This window comes from Vipera berus (assembly GCF_964194415.1).
Source record: "Vipera berus genome assembly, chromosome: Z".
In the NCBI taxonomy this organism is placed as follows: Eukaryota; Metazoa; Chordata; class Lepidosauria; order Squamata; family Viperidae; genus Vipera; species Vipera berus.
Window position 1 is genome coordinate 51,668,119 of NC_138205.1, and position 24,987 is coordinate 51,693,105.

General features: G+C 40.8%; 3 protein-coding genes across 4 annotated transcripts in view; all 3 read left to right on the forward strand.

Annotated features, from left to right (window-relative positions):
• Nucleotides 1–4,635, forward strand: part of LOC308677248 (amine oxidase [copper-containing] 2-like) — a gene marked incomplete at its 5' end in the record, with an annotated part of 40,329 nt that extends 35,694 nt beyond the window's left edge. For both annotated transcript variants that reach the window (XM_081343486.1, XM_081343485.1), the window contains one exon: nt 4,089–4,635. In XM_081343486.1, coding sequence (XP_081199612.1) covers nt 4,089–4,373 — 285 coding nt within the window. In that variant the 3' untranslated portion in view covers nt 4,374–4,635. The remainder of the gene's footprint in view (nt 1–4,088) is intronic.
• The window catches only part of PSME3 (proteasome activator subunit 3), a 449,122-nt gene that overhangs the window by 72,348 nt on the left and 351,787 nt on the right, over nt 1–24,987 (forward strand). The window lies entirely within an intron of this gene.
• LOC308677249 (amine oxidase [copper-containing] 3-like) lies at nt 8,968–23,262 on the forward strand (the record flags this gene model as incomplete). Its single annotated transcript, XM_081343487.1, has 4 exons — nt 8,968–10,546; nt 13,757–14,042; nt 14,445–14,574; nt 22,943–23,262. 4 exons carry the CDS (start codon nt 8,968–8,970, stop codon nt 23,225–23,227), a joined length of 2,280 nt encoding a protein of 759 aa, XP_081199613.1. The 3' UTR covers nt 23,228–23,262.

Here is a 24,987-nt window from a genome sequence, read left to right on the forward strand (position 1 = left end):
AAAGATGATTAGGGGATTGGAGGCTAAAACATATAAGGAATGGTTGCTGGAATTGGGTATGTCTATTTAATGAAGAGAAGGATGCGGGGGGGACATGATAGCAGTGTTCCAATATCTATGGGGCTGCCAAAAAGAAGAGGGAGTCAAACTATTCTCCAAAGTGCCTGAAGGCAGGAGAAGAAGCAACGGATGGAAACTAACCAAGGAGAGAAGCAACCTAGAACTAAGGAGAAACTTCCTGACAGTTAGAACAATTAACCAGTGGAACAACCTGCCTCCAGAAGCGATGAATGCTCCAACATTGGAAGTTTTTAAGAAGAGACTGGACAGCCATTTGTCTGAAATGGTATAGGGTTTCCTACCTGGGTAGGGGATTGGACTAGATGACCTCCAAGATCCCTTCCAACTTTATCATCATCATCATCATCATCATCATCATCATCATCATCATTATAGAACTTCTAATAGTTGAGCATACTGTTAGCAAATCAGATTTTTTACATTTTAAAAATGCTGATATAACAAGAAATCTGTAATTGTTAAATACATTAAATGAAAATAAATAAACTCCACAGAATCCCTCTGTGGGTTGTGGATGAGTGTTTTAAAATGATAGTGGGTGGGAATGAAGAACACTCAATTTTTCATGTAGCTAATTTTTGTTCTGGCCAGATTTCCTTTCTGACAAAAATCCAACATTTGATCACACAGGAAATCTTTCACATTCTATATAGGCCATAATAAAAATAATAATAATAACTTCCATACCTTTTCAGAGAGAAAAAGCACATTATGAAGCAAAGCTGCATGTTTTCAGAAAATGCACAATGACAAAAGGTGCATTTTCAAGGCAGAATAAATTTCTTACTGTGAATGCCATTTCTTTCCCCAATATTTATATCTTATATCTTATATTTTATATCTATTTTTCTCTGCAATAAGGTCCGAGGAGTAGAAAAATGTAATTCAGAAAATAATCTACATTTATGAAAGGATTAAAGAAAAAATTCTGTTCTGCCTACATATTCTCCTACATAATACCTCGTTCCTCTCATGTAACAGCCTTACTGGGTTTTATGAATCCAGTATATTTATGTGAGGGACGTGGTGGCTCAGTGGGTTAGGATGCTGAGCTTGTCGATCAGAAGATTGGCAGTTTGGTGGGTCGAATCCCGAGTGCCGCGTAGCAGAGTGAGCGCCTGTTACTCGTCCCAGCTTCTGCCAACCTAGTAGTTTGAAAGCACATAAAAAGGCAAGTAGAAAAATAGGGACCACTACGGTGGGAAGGTAACAGCGTTCTGTGCGCCTTTGGCATCTAGTCATGCCGGCCACATGACCACGGAAGACGTCCTCGGACAAGCGCTGGCTGTTCGGCTTTGTAATGGAGATGAGCACCGGCCTCTAGAGTCGGAAATGACTAGCACGCATGTGCAGGGAAACCTTTACCTTTACCTTATATTTATGTGATCACACTGGATAACCTTCCCTACTCCACCAAGATCATTAGAGAAATCTTGGGGGCTTCCCTAAAGGCATTTGAGCATTCAGCATAAATGTCAGTAAAAACTCTGGTTCACATGGAAACTAATACAGCTTCTTTTTTACAGAGAAGCTTTATTAATTTCTATGTAAACTAGAGTTATCCTTCATAGATCAGGCATATTTTCAAGTTGAAAATCATGCTCCTGAAATTCAGCTACTAGAAAGTACCCTGCATACTTTAAGCGGGCTATGTTCCAAAATAAGAACATAAAGCAAAGCTCATATCTTTTATCTTTCATGTCACAGATATGAAAATAAGTGGGCTAGTAGGTCACAATTAAATGCTATGCCATATGACTTATCAAAGAATGAAAACGTTTTCTTTAAAAGAAAATTAAATTCCAATAGCGAACATTAGAATCAACAGATAAACATGCTTTTTGCAGCCCAGAACTGCCACAGAACTTAGCCCAATGAAAAAGCAAATAACAGCCATCAATTCACTTCAGCACACTCCACAAATAACGCATCAACAGAAAAACACTCACAGCACATACTTTTTTAATTAGGCAATCTAACTGCAAAACAACAACAACAAACCAAAAAAAACTTTTGACCAAAAGTTTAAGCACACAAATAAAGCTTAGAAATAGTTTTTCTTTCTGTATTATTTAACATTCTTTGCCGACAGCAACAAGTCTACAAAAGACAGCACAGCAACAGGAACTGTTTATGCACATGAACAGCATGTACTTTTGCACTGCCAAGTTTCTTGAAAAAGAAAGTACTACACACACACACTGCACAAAAACAGCTACATCATATTTCAACTCATAAAGTACTGTCTACACTGCTTAAGTAATTAGGATTATAACATTACTGTATTAGATACAGGAAATAGGATAGGAGGAGAGATGGCCAAATTAATTTGGAAGCTGAACTTCATTAGTGTAATCAATTGTTTATATTAATGAAGTTAGGGTAAACTGACTGATTACATTAATGAAGTTCACCTACCAAATTAATCTGTGACCTCTCATGTATCTCCATGAAGCAAAAATCCAAACTATTTCCCATCTCAGTATGGGCTAAACTGATTGTTCTTTCCCCCTAAATTCTTGCCATCACGTTCTTCAAATTTCCATGGCTTGGAAAGAGGTGTTTTTTTTAATAATTAAAAAAGACAGTGGAATTTTGAAGATAAGGGGGAAAAGCAGTTTTATCCCAAATTAGGACAAATTCTAAGGAAGGGGGGGGAGTGTTTGAATGCTTGAAATAGTCATTCCAAACTTGGAACATTTTGCACTCAGAATGATTTGTAGGCAAAATTTACGGTGTTTTTCCATAAAGTTCTATTTCATTGTATTAAAATAATTTGACAAGCCTACAGCTTTCCAAGTGTGTTGTATTATCAGGGAGCTGGAAGGGACTTCTATTTTACCTCAGGCAGCCAATCTTGTGCCGACTGCCCTATTTCAGATTGAGCAAAGACATATTAGCTTGATTTACAAGCAGTTTACAAAGACGAGCAAAGAGTCCAATGCAAAGGCAGACACAGAGTTGATTGCACAATTGCACTCATGGCTGAAAAAGGCCCAGGAGAGTGAGGTCTAGCTGAGAGTTCAGTTGAAAGTCTGACTTTGGGTTCAAAGAAACAAATCTACTTCCCCACAAGAAAAAATTCCCCTTCTCTTCAACAGGGAACAGCAGGCATGCAAAAAGTGAAGCTAGGTAGGTAGTTTATTTTTCAGTAACAAGCTTATAGAGAGGGGTACAAAAAATGGTGTTTCTTTCCTTTTTATCAATAGTTCAAAGATCTTTGTCTTTCAGAAAAGTCTGTCACCCTCACTCCCACCCCTTATTTTATTCTCATTTTATTCGTTGGGTTGCCTCATAGGTGGGTGCCTCCTTCCTCCTGGTCATGTGACCCAAAGTGAAGCTTATGCATCTTACTCTATCTTCCCAGCATTCATGCAGAACACACAGATGTAAAATGTGTTATTTCAGTAACAGAAGAATATACAGTATCCTATGTTCACAGCTAGTTAAGGGGTTAGAAACAGTTCCAGAAGCCAGGCTTGGTGTACTTTTCCTACCGAAACATCTGCGCTGTCAGGGATGAGGCAGATAAAAAAAAGTGCTTTGGAACACAAACAGGAAAGGCTGGGTTTCTCAACATGATGTCACAATTGTTGTTTGATTCATTTTTTGCATTTAATTGCAGAAATGAATGCTCAATGGGATGTTAAAAAGAAATTGGGCTTAAAATTCTCTCTAATCAGCACAATCATTCTCCAAAAGTGAAGTCAAACAAAATAGAGAAGAGGGACTAAATTTGATATGATGGGGGAAACTAACAAAAAAGTGGACTTCCAAAATGGGCCAAATCAATCTGGGACCTCTGCAGGAAACAAACAAACAAACAGGAATAATTTCCCCAAAGCTTCCCTTTGTAAGAGGCAATTAGCAGTGCCTTGGAGTATTGCTGAGTGGTCCATTCTTAAGCTCCTTCCCTCCTAATTGCATGACTCAGACTAAGTGACTATTCTAAAATTTCCCTTCCATGTTTTTTAATCAGATTTCCCTGTTTTATGGTCTTTCACCAGGACCTGGTTGCTTGGATCACCACTGGATTTCTACATATTCCCCATGCTGAGGATATTCCTAACACTGTGACACTTGCAAATGCAGTTGGCTTCATTTTAAGACCTTATAATTATTTTGACAATGACCCCTCCATTGACTCGCCTGATAGTGTGTTCTTCACTGACAAGGATGACTTCAACTCCTGTGAGATTAACCATGTTGCTTGCCTCCCTAAAACAGCTGCTTGCATACCCGACCTTCCACCTTTCACTTACGAAGGTTTCCAAAACCTGACAAAGTTCTAATACTGTCCAGATTTTGAGTCAATGCTGCTATTCGTATTTGAGTGAATACAGTAATGGAAATAGTTGAGCATAAATCTGTGAGTTTAAGATAGCAGTCTTGAGCCCTTTATTGTTGACTGTGCTTCACCTAAGTCTTAGCTCTGTCGGCGTTGTACTCACTTGGAAATGTGTTTGCAATTCCTCTACCTTTTTTACCCAACTGTTTTTCTTGTTAATTTTTTTATTTGAAGATTATAATAAATGTATCTGTAAAATATATTAAATCCCCGTTCTGAAAGTAATGGTTCGGTCTGTATTTTTGTAATTTGCTATATTATCTGTCTGTTTCTCTGCCTGCCTGCCTGCCTGCCTGCCTACCTACCTACCTACTACAGATATAAGAGATCTACATTCTCTTGTTAAAATGCCAAGTTTTTCAGATGTATAAAAATCAGACCAAGAGAAATCACTTCAGAATTTTTTCTACCTGTAATATGTCCCATATTCTTCACATGTCTGGGCTGTGGGGTAGAATGGAAAGACAGAAGTGTTTTCTTAAAAAGAAAACATCCAAGCCTGGCTAAATCACATCTAACAAAACCACGTGGGGAACTTTGTTGTGGTTGGATGAGATCAAGGTTGAATTTTTTGACCATAATTCCAAAAAGTATGTTTAGTGCAAAAACAACACTGTCCATCATCAAAAAAAGGACACCAGAGTGAAGCATGGTGGCAGCAGCATTATGCTTTGGGATTGCTTTTCTTCAGCTGGAATTAGGGCTTTAGTCAAGGGGAAGGGAAATATGAACAGTTCCAAATATCAGTCAGTTTTGGCACAAAACCCTCAGGATTTAGCGTAACAAAAGAATGGCTTCACAGAAGAAAACCCAAGTTTTGGAATGAAACTTTGAAATGAAACTTGAATCAACTTCAACACCTGACAGATGATCTGAAGAGGGGCTGTGCACAGGAGGTGCCCTCACAATCTGACAGATTCCGAGTGCTTTTCCAAGGAAGAGTGGGCAAAGATTCCCAGGGCAAGATGTGCCATGTTAATGGGCTCCTCCCTTCAAAGACTGAATGCTGGCATAAAATCTAAAGGTGCTTCAATAAAGATGCAACCATGTTGTGGTAAGTTTTTTATTTTTCTCCTAAACAATTTTAGGGTTTTTTTAATTGAATTGTACACCTTATGTGTTATATCAAAGGAAGCTGAAGTGATTTATCTTGGTCTGATTTTTTTTTTACATCTCAAAAACTGGCATTTTAAGATGGGTGTAGACTTTTATATGTGAGTATGTGAATAAAAGAGAATTTTTAAAAGAATAAAAATACAAAATTCAAAAGAGAAAATTAAGAAAAAATAATAAGTGAAAAAAGTACCAAGAAAAGAAAAGGCTTTTGATTTTCTTAATAGTATTTACATTATATTTTATTCTCTAGATTTGCTCTAGGAATCTGATTAAAAAAACTAAAAATGCCATGAAATTAAGTTGACCAGGATTCTTTATCAGAATTATTAAGTTGCTCTGACTGTTATCCATAGATACAAGCATGTTCTCCAGTTAGTATAGATGATGATAAATATACTGCATCTAGACAGATGACGGTGTCACTATGGATACAATTGTGTTAAGAAATCTATAAGAAATTTTTATTTTAATAAACACACATTATGCTAAGATGTGGTTTGTTAACCTACAGTCTTCCAGATGCTCATGGTAGTTGTTTTGCCAATTTCTGACCTTTTTTCTGCCTGTTTAGCTGCTAATGTTTTGTATCCTAGGTTTGCTTGGAAGCTTCTATGTGGCAATAAAAATCAACGAGCCAGGATTTATGAATAAATTATGTGTTGTGTCATCTTTTGCACATGCAATAAAGCTAACTCATGGCTGCAGTTTTTCAAACTATGAACTGCTACCTAGAACAAACCACTGGGACATTTAAACTGGTTTTCAAAAACTGGTAACTAACTTCAGATTAGGATTATGCCCCAATTGTAAACATACTTAGGATTAATCCTAGAGTTCTGTATCTCATACTTAGTGACTGTTGTCCAAACTTAGGAGAAAAATTAGCTTTGTGTTCCAGCTGGCTGTGATAGATGGGAACTTAGATGATCCTTCTAGAACAGCCCTTTTTTAAACACTCCATATTTTTCTCTTGGAATTAGAGAATGGGCAACTCTAAATCTTCTCCTGACCTTTGGTGGCCACTGTAAAGCCTTCATACATTTAAATTATCATTCTTTGCTATATTTTTGTTAAAAGGTAGAATTTACCTCTACATATGTTTGGAGTTATATGGGAAATAAATATATGACATTACTGTATATTTTCCATCAAGGCAGAAAGAATTTGCAACTTTGCAACCTGAGGTAATAGGAACAACTTATTGAAGCTTTTGCAGAACTGGGAGAAATCAGCAAGTAGTTTGATTTATTGTCTATGTGTATGTGAAGCCGTATCTAATAAGTCCTGGTGGTAGCAGTCAACATATCCATTTCTAATATATCTGTGGCCAGTGCTTTTTTTGTAAAAAAAAAAAAAAAAGGTGCCGGAACTCACACATGTCATACAACCCGCCTTGCCTACCCTACAAGGTTCCATCCAAAAAAGGTGCCGGAACTCTGTTCTGAGCATTCTGTGACAAAAAAAGCCCTGTCTATGGCCCATTTTCTACCACTCTCACATTCTGGGATTTTTTATTCTGCAGCCTTAAGCTACTTGATTTGTAAGATTGGAAACAGTCAAATAGTTCTCACTAACAGGTGAGGCAGCACACAAATAATGTTCTGTTAACCCCCTAATTTTTTTGTATTATAATGTAGCAAGATTGTGCTTTAAATGCATGCACACACATCCACTCCTTGGCTCTGACATACTCACCAAGAAACATGAGGGAGATGGCATAAGATCCAGGTATTGTATGAGTTTCAATTAGGCTCCTATCTAACCCCTTTTTAAAATAGCCCTTAGCTTTATTTTTCACCTCGGCTGTGCTCTTAACTGGTTGTTGTTTGGCTAGGTACTGTAGGTTTCACTACCTGATATGCAAGCTTCACCTTGTGACTAGTTTCCGATCTAGTGTGATCTCAAAATAACATTCCAGAGATTGAGAATTCAGAAATAGGAGTTGAATGCTGTTACTTTTTGCACTGATAAAGGTAAAGGTAAAGGTTCCCCCGCACATGTGTGCTAGTCATTTCCAACTCTAGGGGCTGGTGCTCATATCCATTTCAAAGCCGAAGAGCCAGCGCTTGTCCGAGGACAACTCCGTGGTCATGTGGCCAGCATGACTAGACACCAAAGGCGCACGGAACGCTGTTACCTTCCCACCGTAGTGGTCCCTATTTTTCTACTTGCCTTTTTACGTGCTTTCGAACTGCTAGGTTGGCAGAAGCTGGGACGAGTAACAGGAGCTCACTCTGTTACGCGGCACTCGGGATTCGACCCGCCAAACTGCCGATCTTCTGATCGACAAGCTCAGCGTCCTAACCCACTGAGCCACCACGTCCCTAATTTTGCACTGATACAGCCCAAGAAAATCAATCTAAAAGAGAGGTTTAGAGGCCTAGCAAATAGTCATTTTGTGATGACAAATCCTTGTGCTGTGTAGTTAGAATTGAGAAAATATAACCATACAACACATTAGCTTTCAAGTCTGTGATTATTGACATGCCCCTCCAAAATGCTTGCCAGGTCTGGAGCCACCCCATCCACCCCAAAACCTATCTGGGTTTTAAAGACAAATTTTAAAGGGTTAGTGTAAGGTCTCCCTAAACCACCCTGATTACTGACCTGAGACTTACTATGTGTTCAATATTGCTTATAAGCAATATCAATTTCTCATTCTTCTAAACACATTTGTAGCCATGTGGAATATTGAATATTAATTATTTCCTATTTAATAATAATATGCCTGTTTATAGACATATGAATTTTAGTAGATGGACTACAAGTCAAAACATTCCTAGGCTAGATGTCTTAGCTCCCCCAGCCAAAATACCTTACTTTATATTCAAATTCACAGCGTCTTGTTCAAATCAAGTTTTTAAGTCTCACAATCAAAGGGTCTAAGACACTAGCACAGCTAGATTATAAAAGAGAGGGCAGCTAGATCATCATTGGCAGAATTAGATCTGTATTCCTGGGAATAAGCAAAGAAATAATGGGAACACAATATGCTTAGAATAGTCTGGCTGGATATTTAAATGTGAATTGGCTCTGCCAGCCTCCTTGCCAGTTAGTTGGACATTCCCAGTGCTCTTGGGAAGCTTCTGTGCACTAACTTATCTTGGTTTTAACCTTTCTGGACCCAAGCCCAATGTGTTCCCCAGCACCCTTGGTCCAGAACAGCTTATAAGGTTAGTATCAAAGCAGATACAGAAGAAACAATGGGAGGAAGGGGAGGGGGGGAGAAAAAGAAACCAAATGAAAATCTGCCTTTTTATGGTCCCTTGTAAAGCCCCCACAGGCATTCCTAGCTCAGGTCCCTCCTCTTACTCTGAATGGAGCAATAATTTTTCTTCCTCCCATCCACCCATCCGGACACTTTCCTGTAAGAAAAGCACGGACAAGCTGTGTGCTATCACTGCTGCTTTTACTGTGCTGACATGAACATGAAGGTGCTAGTCATTGTTTTGGTGCTAGCTCTGGCTACAATTTTTGCTCTAGTCTGTGTTTTGCTGACAACGAAGGAAAAAAAAGTCACCAGCTGTGTCTACTCTGAACTACCAATTTCTTCTGAGAGGCCCAACAGAGAACAAAGTGAGGTCTTTGCTGATCTGACAGCTGATGAAATGACTCAGGTGGTGAAGTATCTTAGGAAGAATCTTGGGGTGTACCTGGAAGATGCATTTCATGCAAAACCATCAGATAATTGCATTTACTATATGGATGTGTACTTCCCGCCTAAAGCCAAAGTTCTGGGCTTTCTTGATCGTGGAAGGGAACAGCTACCTCGGCAGGCATTGGCTGTGGTATACTTTGGAAGTCAGTCAGATCCAAACATTACAGAATTTGTAGTAGGTCCACTTCCAAATCCAATGTACCATCAAGACATTACAATGCAAAAATTTGGCAAGAAGGTTCCATATCACAGCAGACCGGTGACTGAGAGAGAATATAAAGATATTGATTTGTTCATTTTCCATAAGCTCTTCAACACCTCCAACTTCCTCAAAATATGCTGCAATTATGAGAAGTCTGATTTAGCTACTCTAACCACAGCTCCTAGGGGATTTGTGTCTGGTGAAAGAGCCACCTGGTTTGTCCTCTTCCAGAATGTGATTGGCAGTGGATATTACATTCATCCTATTGGTTTGGAGATGCTGGTGGATCACAGCAGTCTGAACATCTCTGAATGGAAGCTGAAGAAAGTATTCTATAATGGACATTATTTTCAGGATATGGCCCATCTGGAAAAAGCATTCAAGAATGGACAGGTGAAGGAGGCAAGAATGAAGAGTAGTCAGCTGCAGATGGAATATGCTTCCAGGAAGCGATTTGAACAGGCAGCTCCTCTAGGCCCAATTCAGTTTGAGACCCAAGGAAAGCGCTACACTGTAACTGGCAGCCATGTTACATATCAGCTATGGAAATTTACCTTTGGGATGAATGTGAACACAGGGCCACGTCTTTTCGATATCAGATTTAATGATAAGAGGATTGTCTATGAGTTGAGTCTGCAAGAAGCTCTTGCCATTTATGGTTCCAATTGTCCTGGAGGTATGGTGACCAGGTACATGGATGGTAGCCTTGGCATTGGAAAGTTTTCTTATGAACTAGTGCGGGGTGTGGACTGCCCCTATGCAGCCACCTATGTGGATCGGCATTATCTAATAGACTCTGACACTCCCAAACTAAACAAGAACTCCTTCTGCATCTTTGAACATGACATGGGTGTCCCTCTGCGTCGCCATTTTTCTAATTTAGGCTCTTTTTACTATGAGGGGTTACCCAAATATGCTTTGGTCTTAAGGACTGTTTCTACCCTCATTAACTATGACTATGTCTGGGATTTTGTATTCTATCAAAATGGTGCCATAGAAGTCAAGGTTCATGCTACAGGATACATCAGCTCTTCATTTTTTATGGGCGGTGGGACTAAGTATGGAAACAAGGTTGGGGAGTACACACTTGGAACCATGCACAACCATCTGATAAACTACAAAGTTGACTTGGATGTAGAAGGTAGGTTCTTATATTTCCCTAACTCCCACAAACTGCCATTCTATTAAAACCTACTAGAGCTATATAAGGGCTAGTGATTTGGTCAGCCTTCTCCTGCTACAGGTCTAGGTTGGCTTGTTTGGAACTTCAAATAAATCCTGAGCTTTTTGTGACTTTGCACAAATATATATATATATATAAACTTTAGGATTAAACTGCAAACATAGACTGTGTGTGCTTATACATGCTTGTGTTTTAGTGTGAGTAGATGGAGGCTAGAAACAACTAATCATGTATGATTTAGAAACTCAGATTATTTTCATTCATGGAACTAGTGTGGTTTAGTGGTTAAACAGTTGATAAGTGGATAAGCTTAAGCTAAGTTCACCCTAAACTATGAGGACTATTTTTGGGGGGGGAGGAACAGAGGGAAATGGAGGAAAAGACTCTATGCATATTGTCTTCAGCTCCTGAACAAAGAAAGTCATGAGAGGCTGAAACTGAAAGAGTGAAATACAGGTAGTCCTTGATTTACAACAGACTACCTGTATATCCCATTTCTTCTTTAGGGACTGTTTGAAATTACAACAGCACTGAAACAAGTGATTTATGAACATTTTTCACACTTAAAGACTGTTGCAGCATCCCAAAGTTCAGATGCTTGGCAAATGACCCATATTTATGAGGGTTGCAGTGTCTCAGGGTCACATGATCACCTTTTACGACCAAAGTGAATGGTGAAGCCAGATTCACTTAACAACCAAATTGCTAACTTAACTGCAGTGATTCAATTAACAATTGTGGCAAGAAAAGTTATAAAATGGGGCAAAACTCACTTAACAACTGTCTTGCTTGGCAACAGAAATTCTGGGCTCAACTGTGTTTTAAGTTGAGGTTTATCTGTAATAAGGTGATATCACCTTTACTTTGAAAATTGACACCTGGAATGTTGATATGCTAAGAATTAGGCAAGAGAGAGCAACAGTTTGTAATTCTGGGCCCTGTGGATATGCCTTTGTCATAAAAGCAGATAAGATTCCAGAAGATTATCAAATATAATCTACAGCAGTTGTTTTTATACCTCAGCTGCAGGGCCAGATGTCTTTGTCTGAAAGCCTTAATTGTGGCCTCAGAAGTTGTAAATGTTTGTTGTGAAGAAATGATGCATTATTCAGTATTTGGGATGTAATAATATTAACTGCTTGTACTCTAATCTTCTGTAAATCATGTTTATATTTAAATGGAAATGCAATGAAGTCAAATTTAATTTGTGTCAAGCTTATTTTGTCTTGGTTCTGCATATTTCTTTGGAATGAAGGCTCTAGAAGATAAAGCCCAGCATGATCCTCAGCCTGAAAATAATTGTGCATCCCTGTATATATGACAAATGCTCCCACCACCATCACCATATGAATTTTCTCCCATGTTCTATGCTTGGATGTCCTTCTGCATGCATGTGCCAAGAAGCTGCAATGGATTTGGTATTCAATGGTTTATATTCAGCGCTAAGGAGTTGCTTTGGGCCAGCAAAATATGTGAACTTTAGACAAGCAACAGAGAGCTAATTTTAACAACTGGATACTATGAAGAGAAGATAGAGCAGAAGTGTCATTATGATATATGTTTATATACAGATGGCATAATTAGTTTCATCCTGTAAACAGGAAAGTCTTTTCTCTCCAAAAGCTGCATTTCAACTATAGTTCCCTTCTTGTAAGAAGAGGCAGAACTAATATGCAGATTATTCTTTAAATCTGAGAAAGTTTTCCCTTTTCCCTTGAGTAAAAGGTACCTGGGAAAGTACATCTGTTCTGTTCTCACTCTGTGTGCAGAAAATAACAGTGATCAGTTCCAGAGATCTCTATATATGACTAACTGTAAATTGGCAAAAGTTTCCTGGCAAAGCCTAACTAGCGTTCTCTTTTAAATCAAGGACACATAAATTTCATTTTGCTCAATTTTGCATTTGTCAATCCTGAACTCATTGCAATCTATTTGTGTAAGTTTGTAATTTTCAAAACAAAATGTTCAAAATTGTGACCATCCTAATAAACCATGTGAATACAGTTTTATTGTGCAGATTTTTGCAAGCCATTTTCTCCAGGTGAGTGCACTTTTATATCTTGCTTTTTATTAATAAGCATAATACTGTAGGCACTTTTCCTGGTAACACCCTTTGTGTATGATTTTGGATTATGGTCAAAGTACATATTTCCTTAAAATATGAACCAAACCAAAATCCTGTTTATTATTATACTTCAAGTTGTTAGAACCTATGGCAATTTAAACACATTTATAATAATAATAATAATAATAATAATAATAATAATAATAATAATAATAATAATAATAATAATAATAATAATAATAATAATAATAATAATAATAATAATAATAAAGTTGGAAGGGACCTTGGAGGTCATCTAGTCCAACCCCCTGCTCAGGCAGGAAACCTTATACCATTTCAGGCAAATGGCTGTCCAGTCTCTTCTTAAAAACCTCCAGTGTTGAAGCATTCACCACCTCTGGAGGCAGGTTTTTCCACTGGTTAATTGTTCTAACTGTCAGGAAGTTTCTCCTTAGTTCTAGGTTGCTTCTCTCTCATTTGCACACATGTAACCAGCCATGGAATAATAAATAAAATAAACATATCCTGCTGTGTTCCTCAGGAAGCATTTTGTATCACTGATGTAATTTATTTTCCTCAGCTGGACCCCACCAGCTGAAGTTAATCCATATCATATGGGAGTTATTATGAAAACAAGAACAAAACAAATAACTATTTCACATATAATATTTTATTATGTTAGACCACAAAAAAACCCAATAAATCTCAGTTTTATCTTCACTGGGGGAAGGGAATTTTAAAGCAGCCTCTGAAAAGATCTCTCATGTTATCTTCCAAATAGAATTGGTGCCTGTGACAAAGTTTTTATTGGTTGACTTTTGTTTGCAAGGAAGAAGGAGATCTATAATGTTATGTAAGATATAACAATTCTCTGAGTAGGTTTCCATTGTTCCTAATGTATAGTGCAGCCACAGATGCTGAAAAATAATAATTGAACAAGGCTGTATGGTGAATCTGTGAGAAACTCTCCCAAATCTAAGATAAGCCATTCTGTCCACAGTCTCAAACTGACTTTGGTGTTTAATCCATTGTTTCTAAGTAGGTGTATCCTTAGGCAGGAGTTCAAAATGGGAAGTGTTTCTCTCATTCTTTTTGATTGTTAGGAGTCAAGAACTCTTTGCTGGATCTTGACATGGCCTATGAATCTGTGCAGGCCCCTTGGAGCACACAGCACACAATCCAGCGACCAATCCTCACCCAGCAAGTCCTGGATACGGAAGAAAAAGCTGCTTTCCCACTTGATGGCAAAGTCCCACGGTACCTGCTTTTCAGTTCTAACAATGAAAACCAGTGGGGCCACAAACAGAGCTATCGCATCCAGATCATTAGCTTTGCAGGCAAGCACTTACCACAGAGTAGCTCCATGGAGAAGGCCATCAGCTGGGGCAGGTAAGTCCCTATCATAGTCTTATGTTTGCCTTTTAAATAAATAGCATTTTGTTTAAATTAAAGGATTATGACAGGGGAAAAGGTTTTGCAGTTTATTCATTTGTCTGATGTATATTGATCAGCTGCATGACTCTGATGGCTTAACAATTTAAAAAACTAAAGAAAAACAATCCAAATATATTTTTAAAAACCTTAAAAAAACTTTAAAAAGCAATACAATTGAGTTAACAAAATCTATAACCGGAATCATCTGGTCATAGACTCATCACTGTATTATGTTTTTAAAAGAATTAAAGAAATTAGAGAAGTAGTTTGCACTGCTCAGGAACACAATAAAACCTTGAGGTTTTTTCCTCTCCTCCCATTTTCTTTCTCATCTTCCTTATTTTCTGTCCACTTTAGGTACAAGTTGTCTGTCACTAAGCAAAAAGAGGAAGAATTGGCAAGCACCTGCATCTATAATCAGAATGATCCATGGGATCCCCTGGTGACCTTTGCAAACTTCATAGACAATGAGACCATAGTCAACGAGGTAAGTACTGAGATGACCCAGCTATGCTTTACATGGAGGAGGAGCTGAAACATGAACAAGAAGAAATCTGCTATGCATCAGCACTACCAAATTTTCAAGAGAAGAAAGTCTTGAGAGGTAGTTTGAAAGATGGTCAAAACACATGGGTCAGATTAAGAAACAGCCCCTATTTTAGCATTGGAAAAGCCAGGGTTATCCTAAAGCTGCCACAAATATGGATCAGGATTCAGATGAAAGCAACATTATGAAGATATGGAGAGAGAGAGGGAGAGGGAGGGAGAGGGGGAGGGGGAGGAGAGAGGGAGAGAGGTATTGATGTATGAAGAAAAGCTCATTTGACTAGAAAAGGAAGATTAAAGGATACATTCAAAAGGAACATTGGTTACATTCCTTCAGAATGCTTTGAGGTTATTCAAAACTGTAATAACAATTGTCCAGCTAGTAGGTATATCCCAGACTAGGAAAGCTGGTATTCCGCTGAAGAATTTGCTTAATGTGAGACCTAGGAACATCTTCAAAGCTCAGGCAAATTTGGAAGATGGCAGGCACAACGTCACAATCTAAAGCTAAGCTTTGTCCCCTCTGTAGGCAAAGGGGTGATTCTACACTGACAATCTTGCAGCTTTTCACACACACACATACACACAAACACACACACACATATAGACAGAGAGAGAGAGAGAGTTCTATGTGATCAGAAAAACCATTCAAGACAAAAAGACTTCTTTTAAAAAAATTGAAATTTGCACAATTTGCAAATGAGAAGCAAAAGTTGAGCTAAATAGATGGAAAAGTAATGCAAGTAGTCAAAAAAGGAATAAAATAAATTTAGGATGTATTGTTGTTGTTAGTTGCGAAGTCGTGTCCAACCCATCGTGACAACATTCCTCCAGGCCTTCCTGTCATCTTCTGGAGTCCATTTAAGCTCACGCCTACTGCTTCAGTGACTCCATCCAGCCACCTCATTCTCTGTCATCCCCTTCTTCTATTGCCCTCAACCTTTCCCAGCATTAGGCTCTTCTCCAGTGAGTCCTTCCTTCTCATTAGGTGGCCAAAGTATTTGGTTTTAGCTTCAGGATCTGGCCTTCTAAGAGCAGTCAGGGCTGATCTCCTCTAGGACTGACCGGTTTGAACACCTTGCAGTCCAAGGGACTCGCAGGAGTCTTCTCCAGCAACATTCTTCAAAGGCCTCAATTCTTTGGTGCTCAGCCTTTCTTATGGTCCAACTTTCACAGCCATACATTGCAACTGGGAAAACCATGGCCTATACGCCCTTTTGTTGGCAGGGTGATGTCTCTGCTTTTTACGATGCTGTCTAGATTTGCCATAGCTTTCCTCCCCAGAAGCAAGCGTCTTTTAATTTCTTGCCTGCAGTCCCCATCTGCAGTGATCTTGGAGCCCAGGAAAATAAAATCTGTCACTACCTCCATTTCTTCCTTATCTATTTGCCAGGAATTGAGAGGGCTGGATGCTATGATCTTGGTTTTCTTAATGTTGAGTTACAAGCCCACTTTTGCACTCTCCTTCTTCACCCACATCAAGAGGTTCTTTAGTTCCTCTTCACTTTCTGCCATTAGAGTGGTATCGTCTGCATATCTTAGGTTGTTGATATTTCTCCCGGCAATCTTAATTCCAACTTTTGATTCATCTAGCCCTGCCTTTCTCATGATGTGCTCTGCATATAAGTTAAATAGGCAGGGCGACAGTATACAGCCTTGCCGGACTCCCTTCCCAATTTTGAACCAATCAGTGGTTCCGTGTCCAGTTCTCACTGTTGCTTCTTGACCCGCATATAGGTTTCTCAAGAGACAAATAAGATGGTCTGGTACTCCCATCTCTTTAAGAACTTCCCTCAATTTGTTGTGATCCACACAATCAAAGGCTTTAGCATAGTCAATGAAGCAGAAGTAGAAGTTTTTCTGGAACTCCCTAGCTTTCTCCATGATCCAGCGTATGTTAGCAATTTGACCTCTAGTTCCTCTGCCTCTTCAAAATCCTGCCTGTACTTCTGGTAGTTCTCGATCCACATACTGCTGGAGTCTAACTTGTAGTACTTTAAGCATAACTTTACTAGCATGTGAAATGAGTGCAATAGTGTGATAGTTTGAACATTCTTTGGCATTGCCTTTCTTTGGAATTGGAATGTAAACTGATCTTTTCCAATCCTGCGGCCACTGTTGAGTTTTCCAAATTTGCTGGCAAATTACCGTAAGTGTAGCACTTTTACTGCATCGTCTTTTAACATTCTGAATAGCTCAGCTGGAATACTGTCACCTCCACTAGCTTTGTTGTTGCTCAGATTTCCTAAGACCCATTTCATTTCACATTCTAGGATGTCTGGCTTGGGGTCAGTGACCACCTCATCATGGTTATCAGGGACGTTAAGCTTGTTCTTGTATAGTTCTTCTGTGTAGTTTTGCCACCTGTTCTTAATCTCTTCTGCCTCTGTTAGGTCCCTACCATTTTAGTTCTTTATCATGTCCATCTTTGCATGAAACATTCCCTTCATATCTCCAATATTCTTGAAGAGATCTTTGGTCCTCCATATTCTATTGTTTTCTTCTATTTCTTTGCACTATTGATTTAAGAAGGCATTCTTATCTCTTCTAGCTATTCTCGGGAATTCTGCATTCAATTGGGTATATCTTTCTCTTTCTCCCTTGCCTTTCACTTCCCTTCTTTCCTCAGCTATTTGCAGAGCTTCCTCAGACAGCCATTTTGCTTTCTTGCATTTCTTTTTCTTTGGAATGGTTTAGTTGCTACCTCTAGTACAATGTTGTAAACCTCCATGCATAATTCTTCGGGCACTCTGTCTATCAGATCTAATTCCTTAAATCTATTTGTCATCTCTACTGTGTATTCATCAAGGATATGAGTTAGTTCATATCTGAGTAGCCTAGTGCTTTTCCCTACTTTCTTCAGTTTAAGCCTACATTTTGCAACGAGAAGCTCATGATCTGAGCCACAGTCAGCTCCTGGTCTTGTGTTTACTGACTGTATAGAGCTTCTCCATCTTTGGCTGCAGAGCACATAGTCAATCTGATTTCTGTGTTGGCCGTCTGGTGATGTCCATGTGTAGAGCCGTCTCTTGAGTGGTTGGAAAAGAGTGTTTGCTATGACCATCGTATTCTCTTGACAAAATTCTATCAACCTGTGCCCTGCTTCATTTTGTACTCCAAGGCCAAACTTGCCTGTTATTCTGGTTATCTTTTGGCTTCCTACTTTGGCATTCCAATCCCCCACGATAAGGACATCATTTTTTGGTGTTAATTCTATAAGGTGCTGTAGGGCTTCATAGAACCAGTCAATTTCATCCTCTTCAGCACTAGTGATTGGGGCATAGACTTAGACTACTGTGATATTGAATGGGTTGCCTTGGATTCAAACTGAGATCATTCTGTCATTTTGGGGATTGTATCCCAGTATTGCTTTTCCTACTCTTTTATTGACTATGAAGTGTTGTGTAGTGAGTTCTTCGCACAGGAAAGGAGACGAGGCAAGTGAGTTCAACAAAGCTAATGGTTTATTGCTTGCAGGATCTGAAGTGAGAATTGGGCTGCAGCCTGCAGCATTATAGCCTGGCCCCTAGGCGGCAGCCAATAGGTTTGAAGCAACCCATTGCCACCTAGGGGCAGCCAATAGAGCTCTGGAGACGGGGAGTCTGAGCTGCTGGAGAGCCGTTAGCTGCTCCAGCTAATCACATGGTGTTACAACTGAGCCCAACACATAACACCCCTCCCCTCTTAGAACAGACAACGTCATAGCAATAATTTGGCAATAATACAAGTTACAAGACTTAACATCATAGCAACTGTTAGCAAACAATACAGATTACAAGGTTTAACATTATAGCATCAGTTAGCCAGAATGAATAGGTTTCCATTAACAGCACACTAGACAGTTACATCATAGCTCCGTTATAGTTCAGTACAGTGACAGATCAACAGTACAGACAACATTATAGTTCCTTTGTTTTACAACAATCAGCTAGATAAGAAGGAGGCTTGCATGCCCTTGTGAAATGCCTTGGGGTTCCAGTCACCTTCTGGTCTACCAACTTACCCATCGGGCCAGGTAGACCAATGTCCCTTGATGCACTTGAGTCAAAGGAATTAGATGCTCTCTGGCTGGCCTCCCCAGGTTGGCCCACCCCAGAGTCATACTGATCAGCAGAGTTGGCACAGCAGTTTTTTTTTTTATTCCATTTATATCCCGCCCTTCTCCGAAGACTCAGGGCAGCTTACAAGCTTAGCAGTAGCCTTCATTCTATGTATATGCCTGCTTATTAGGGCTTTCGCCCCCTAAGCGGCATTATTACAAAGTCAGCTTAATTGCCCCCAACAATCTGGGTCCTCATTTTACCTACCTCAGAAGGATGGAAGGCTGAGTCAACCTTGAGCCTGGTGGGATGCGAACCTGCACTAATTGCAGGCAGCTGGTGTTACTTAAGGAGGCATTAGCCCACTGCTCCACCAAGGAGCAGTTAAAGTCTGGTTGGCTTGCTCCTTCATGGAATCCATCTTGCACTTGTGGACTCTCCTCCTCTACGCCCAGTTCCTCATTGCTTAAGAAGGAAAAGTCTTGAGAGTCTATGTATGGGCTGGCTTGGCTGCAAGCTTGGGGACTTTGGGAGGGACTTATGACGCAGTCCTCACTTAGTGGCCATTCTGGAAACCATTTTCTGAGTTGATCAATGTGGCGTCTGACAACTCGCCCTCCCTCCAACCCCACTTCATAAGAAAGATGATTTGGTAATTTTACCAGGAACCCACAGATTCCCATGTCCATAGTTTCTGGCCCATACCCAATCGCTCACTTGCAGCCCCCTTGGGGGTTTTGGTCAAGAGGCTTCTGCTACCACTCTATCTGGATGCAACCTGTTCAGTTTAGTGATCGGTCGCCTCCCCCAATGAAGTTCTGCAGGACTTTTGCCTGTAGCAGTGCAGGGCGTAGAATGTTGGCAGAGTAAAAAATCTGCCAGTCTGTGATGCCAGTCACCTGTTACAATGCGTTTGAGTGATTCCTTCATGGTCCTCACCATTCGTTCAACTTGACCATTAGAGGACGGGTGAAAAGGGGCAGACGTTGCATATCTGATAAGATTTGCTCTTAAGAAGGCCTGAAATTCAGCAGCAGTGAATTGGGCCCCACTGTCTGAAACTAAGACATCTGGCAACCCATGTGTGGCAAAGAGTTTTCTCAGCACCTGGATGGTCCTAACAGTAGTCATGTTTGCAACTGGGATTACTTCCAGCCATTTGGAGTGGCTGTCCACCACTATGAGGAAGAGTTGTCCCTGAAAGGGCTCAGCGTAGTCTATGTGAATTCTAGACCAGGGAGTGTGCGTTTCTTCCCACCTGTGAACTGGGGCGTGTAGCATTTCAGGCCTAGATTGCTGGCATGTATAACAACCATGTACCTGTGCCTCAATGTCCTTGTCAAGGCCAGGCCACCAAAAGTAGCTTCTTGCTAAAGCTTTCATTCTGATAGTGCCTGGATGGCCCTCATGTAATGACTGTAAAACCCTTTCTCTCAGTGAAGAGGGGATTATGACTCTGTTTCCCCATAGGATGCACCCCTTGGGGGGGTGATAGCTCATGTCTTCTGACAAAGTCACTCTGAAACTCAGAGCCTGGGCTTTTATCTAACCATCCCGTGTGTAGCCATGAAAGCACTCTACTAAGTGTTCTATCTGTAGCTGTTTTTGCAGCAATGTCTACCTGCAGTTTGAGTTTAGGTTTGATGGGGCATCGGGCCCCAGTGCAGCATACACTTCTACGGCTTCTACAAAACCCCACACTAAATGGACCCTGGGCCCTGGTACCTCTCCTGGTTGGATCTTCCGATTGGTGTTGGGGTGGCTGGTCCCTCTGGCAAGCTCTGCAAACTGCTGCGATGTGGCCTATTTTGCTGCAGGCCATGCACGTGGCTGACCGGAATCTGCAATCAGTGCATTGGTGGTTGCTGCCACAACCTTTATATCTAGGTAAGAGAACTGCCTTGTAAGTGTTCTCTTGCTGTTTGCTGCTGCAGTGTTGTGCATCGGGTTGCTTGTGAAGCTTGTTGACTTCAAGATCTTCTTCCTCTTCTGAGCGTTTGGCATCCTCGTGGTGGACTGTTTCTTCATGTTTTGTCATTTTGGCGGGCTGGACTTACTGGACTGCACCCCCGGTGGCTTTGTCTGCCATTACTTCATCTTGGGCTTTGATGAAGATTAAATTCGGTCTGGCAAAAAGTCTTTGCTGGAGTGTTGAGTTCCATAGGCCACAGATGAGCCAGTCTCACAGTCGCTCCTCTATGTCAGAAAATTTACAGAGCTGTGCGGCCTGCCTCAAGGCCGCGATGTATTCTGACGCTGTTTCACTGGGCTGCTGCATTCGCTTGTTGTGATTCAGGGTCAGCCTGTGGGTTCGGCAGTTGGGTCGGACGACTCAGAGGAGGAGGAGGGGGGTGTTGAAGACCTTGCTGAGGGGGTTGAAGATCTTGCTGATGATAGCCCTCAGGCAGGCCCCTCCCACTTGGTCACCACGGAGACCCAGCTGTGTGAGCCTGACAGTGTGGATGAAGATGACCCACAGCTGGCCCTGTTCAAGGATGCCTGACGCAGGAGGCAGTCAATTAGGAGTAAACAGAGGAAGGCAATGGGGGTCCTCGGAAGGAGGCAGAGAGAAGCCACGCCCTGAACTCTATATAAGGGGAATGTGTGGGAGGGCTGGTTTGCTGAAGGCAACCGCTTGGATAGTTCCTGTTTCTTAAAGCTCCTGTTTCTTGGTTTGTCTTGTTCCGTTTGTTTTTGTAGTAATAAATTTGGCAGGCGTAATTCCAGCCTCTTGCCTTCTTGTAAAAGGGGTTGTCCCTGCCTTTTCTGCAGGGCCGGTAGCAGGCTGGTACAGAACATCGCTGTTCAAACGTGAAATGCCAAGCAATCACCGACATCTTCGGCTGAAAATGCTCTCCCAGCTTTTTCTTGAGGTCGTAGGAAACTGACTCCAGCGGCTTCGGGGCGAAGAGGTTTTTGGCCAGGTCAAATGTAGCTGGGCCACACACAGAGAGAAGCGTGGCGGCCTTCAGCCCATCTTCTGTGACTTGGTTTGCCCGGAGGTAGTTTTCTACCTGGGACAAGTAGGAAGGCCATCCCTCTGGATGCTTGACATCAAATTTGCATAGTCTTCTGACTTTCGGCATTCTGTCTTCGGCTGGTTCCTGCAGTTTTCGATCCTGTTTCTCCAAGGCCCAGGGACTGAATCCGCTGAGCACGTGGTCGTTAGCGTGGCTTGCTAGCCAACCGTGGGGGGGGAATGCCTTTTCCCTCCAGGCGTGAGCTGCCTCTCCCCTAGTGAACTTCAGCTCTTTTGGAGAAGCAGGATCCCACCTTTGTCTCCAGTGTTGTGTAGTGAGTTCTTCGCGCAGGAAAGGAGACGAGGCAAGTGAGTTCAACAAAGCTCATGGTTTATTGCTTGCAGGATCTGAAGTGAGAATTGGGCTGCAGCCTGCAGCAATTTATAGCCTGGCCCCTAGGCGGCAGCCAATAGGTTTGAAGCAACCCATTGCCACCTAGAGGCAGCCAATAGCAGCTCTGGAGACGGGGAGTCTGAGCTGCTGGAGAGCCGTTAGCTGCTCCAGGTAATCACGTGGTGTTACAACTGAGCCCAATACATAACATGAAGGCTACTCCATTTCTTCTGAGGGATTCTTGCCCGCAGTAGTATACCTGATGCTCATCTGAATTAAATTCGCCCATTCCTGTCTATTTTAGTTCGCTGATACCTAAGATGTTGATGTTCAGTCTTGTCATCTCTTGTTTGACCATGTCCAGCTTGCCTTGATTCATGGATCTTACATTCCAAGTTCCTATCGGACTTTTCTTTCACCACCAGATGCATCCACAGCTGAGTGTCCTTTCAGCTTTGGCCCAGTCGCTTCATTCTTTCTGGCGCTACTAGTACTAGCCCTCTGTTCTTCCCCAGTAACATATTGGACACCCTCCAACCTGAGGGGCTCATCTTCCAACGTCATATCATTTTGCCTTTTGGTGCTGTCCATGGGGTTTTCATGGCAAAGATACATAGAGGAAATGAAGAAAAATAACACAAAATCTTACAATATTGTTCTGTTGGTAGTGCACTTGCATGTCTGATGCATGAATGAATTACAATCTGGTTGCAGACCATCTCAACAAACGATATGAACTGAGCTTCATTTACATGCAGCCGGTTTTCAAGAAGAGCATCATTTACAAAGGATGTAGCTCCATGAAATATAACTGCATTCTACATTATCAGAAAAGTGTCACGGCTAAATGGAGGGTTTGCCAATCGTTAATCTTGCCAATTCTTGCTAATTTTTCTTTTTCCTTTCCTCTTCCCAGGATCTTGTGGCCTGGATCTCAGTTGGATTTTTACATGTGCCACATGCTGAGGACATCCCCACTACTGTGACAGTTGGCAACGGAGTGGGCTTTTTCCTTCGGCCCTATAACTATTTCGATGTTGATCCTTCTAGCAGCTCCCTTGACAGCATCTACTTCAGAGATGATGAAGATGCAGGGAAATGTGAGATCAACCAAATTGCCTGCTTGCAACAAAGAGCCACATGCTTTCCCAGTCTACCTCCTTTCACTTACAATGGCTTTGAGAACTTAACAAGTCCATGACAAGAAGAATCTACATTTATATTATGGTTTAACTTTTTTTTTAATGTAAAGACTAAAGGATGGCTGCCTTGAGCACTCCTCATTCCACATTTTTATTCTGTCTATTCTATTCCTTACTTTTGATCAGCTCTCAATGTTTTCAATTTGAGGCTGGGATTTTTTTTTACAGTAACTCAGTGGAGAATTTCTGCTTTCAGCTGACAATCAGATGCTTCACTCAGTCTTTTTACACATTATGGCTATATCATTAGGCAACTACGTATGTGTTCCTTCTCTATGATTGTCATTACCCAGTGTTCTAAATATTCCAGCATGTATAGGTTTTCACCTTATGGAAAATTAGTCGGGATCTAAATTGAGCCAGGGTATCCTTTGACTTGCATATCAAAGGGAGAATCCAGCAAGGACTTGCTCAGTTAAATGATAATTAGAATGCACTGCTTTCAAATGGTCATAGCAATATACTGATTTTTGAAATCTCCATTAAGATGCACAAAAGTGATTAGTTTATTATACTATAATTCCAGGCCAAAACCTTTCATCCCTGTCATACATGTTTTCTTCCACTTGGAGAAGAAATTCTTTAAATTGAGCAAGGGCTTACTATACCAAAAGATAGATTATTACAGAGGGTAGTGAGCACAGCACAAGACATTGTGGGCTGTTCCCTGACACCACTGGATGACATCGCCAGGGCTCGCTGCCTTGGAAGAGTGAGGAAGATTCTCAGGGATGACTCACACCCTGGACGGTATCTCTTTACTCTCCTACCATCCGGTAGGAGATATAGGAGTATAGCCAGCCGTACCAACAGGCTGAAAAATAGCTTTTATCCGTGGGCTGTTAGGCTTTTAAATGGGACATAATCTTATGCAGAATTGACTTGGGAGGCCGGTGTGTGGTGTGGTTGGTTCACATAGTGTGGTGGGATGGAGGGTTTGTTGTCACTGTGTGTTGGGGGGAGAGAGCACAGGGGGAGGCTCAGCTAATCTCAATGTACACATGTTGTACTTTGACAATAAAGGTTTATTATTATTATTATTATTATTAGATTGCTCATTCTCCTTTCAGCTCCAACCCCAGCAATTTTTTTCAGTGTAACAAGAAATGTAAATTCCACTGCTTGCTTCCTATGATAATGTTAATCCCTGTGAGAAGCCCAGTCATGATTTGTGTTCCTCTTTTGAAGATTGAAATGCTGGAAACAAATGAATGGACTGGAAAGACCATTATCAAATCGGAACGCACTGCACATTCAAAAGCCCCTGGCTTTACAAAGGAATGGCAAACAAGTCATGTGATGGTGGCCAGGACACCAGCTGCAGAATCAGTTGACTACAATTGCTACTAGCACTACTGAATATTGCTCTTCAGCTGTGGAACTATAGTTGGCTTCCCATACTGTTGGAGACATTGCATTTTTCCTAGGTCTCTTATTCTGGTCTGTTCAGAACAGTGAAAGGAACTTAGTGATTAGGAGAGGGGAAAAATCCAGTAATTTAAAAAACATGTAATAAAAAATATTTAATAAAAAATTTCAATAGAAAAAATAGTGTATCCCTCTCCCCTCCACACAGACACAACAGCTATCAAGTTTAGAGTGGAGAATAGGTCAGCTCATTCTCTTGTATTACTGATAATGATAGAAAAGCTGTTGAAATGAGAAGTAGCTGTTTGGGAGACTTGCTGGTGAATTTAACCTTTTATGTAAAGTATAAATACACTTCTTATTTCCCCCCCCCTTCCATTGGCTTTTTTGT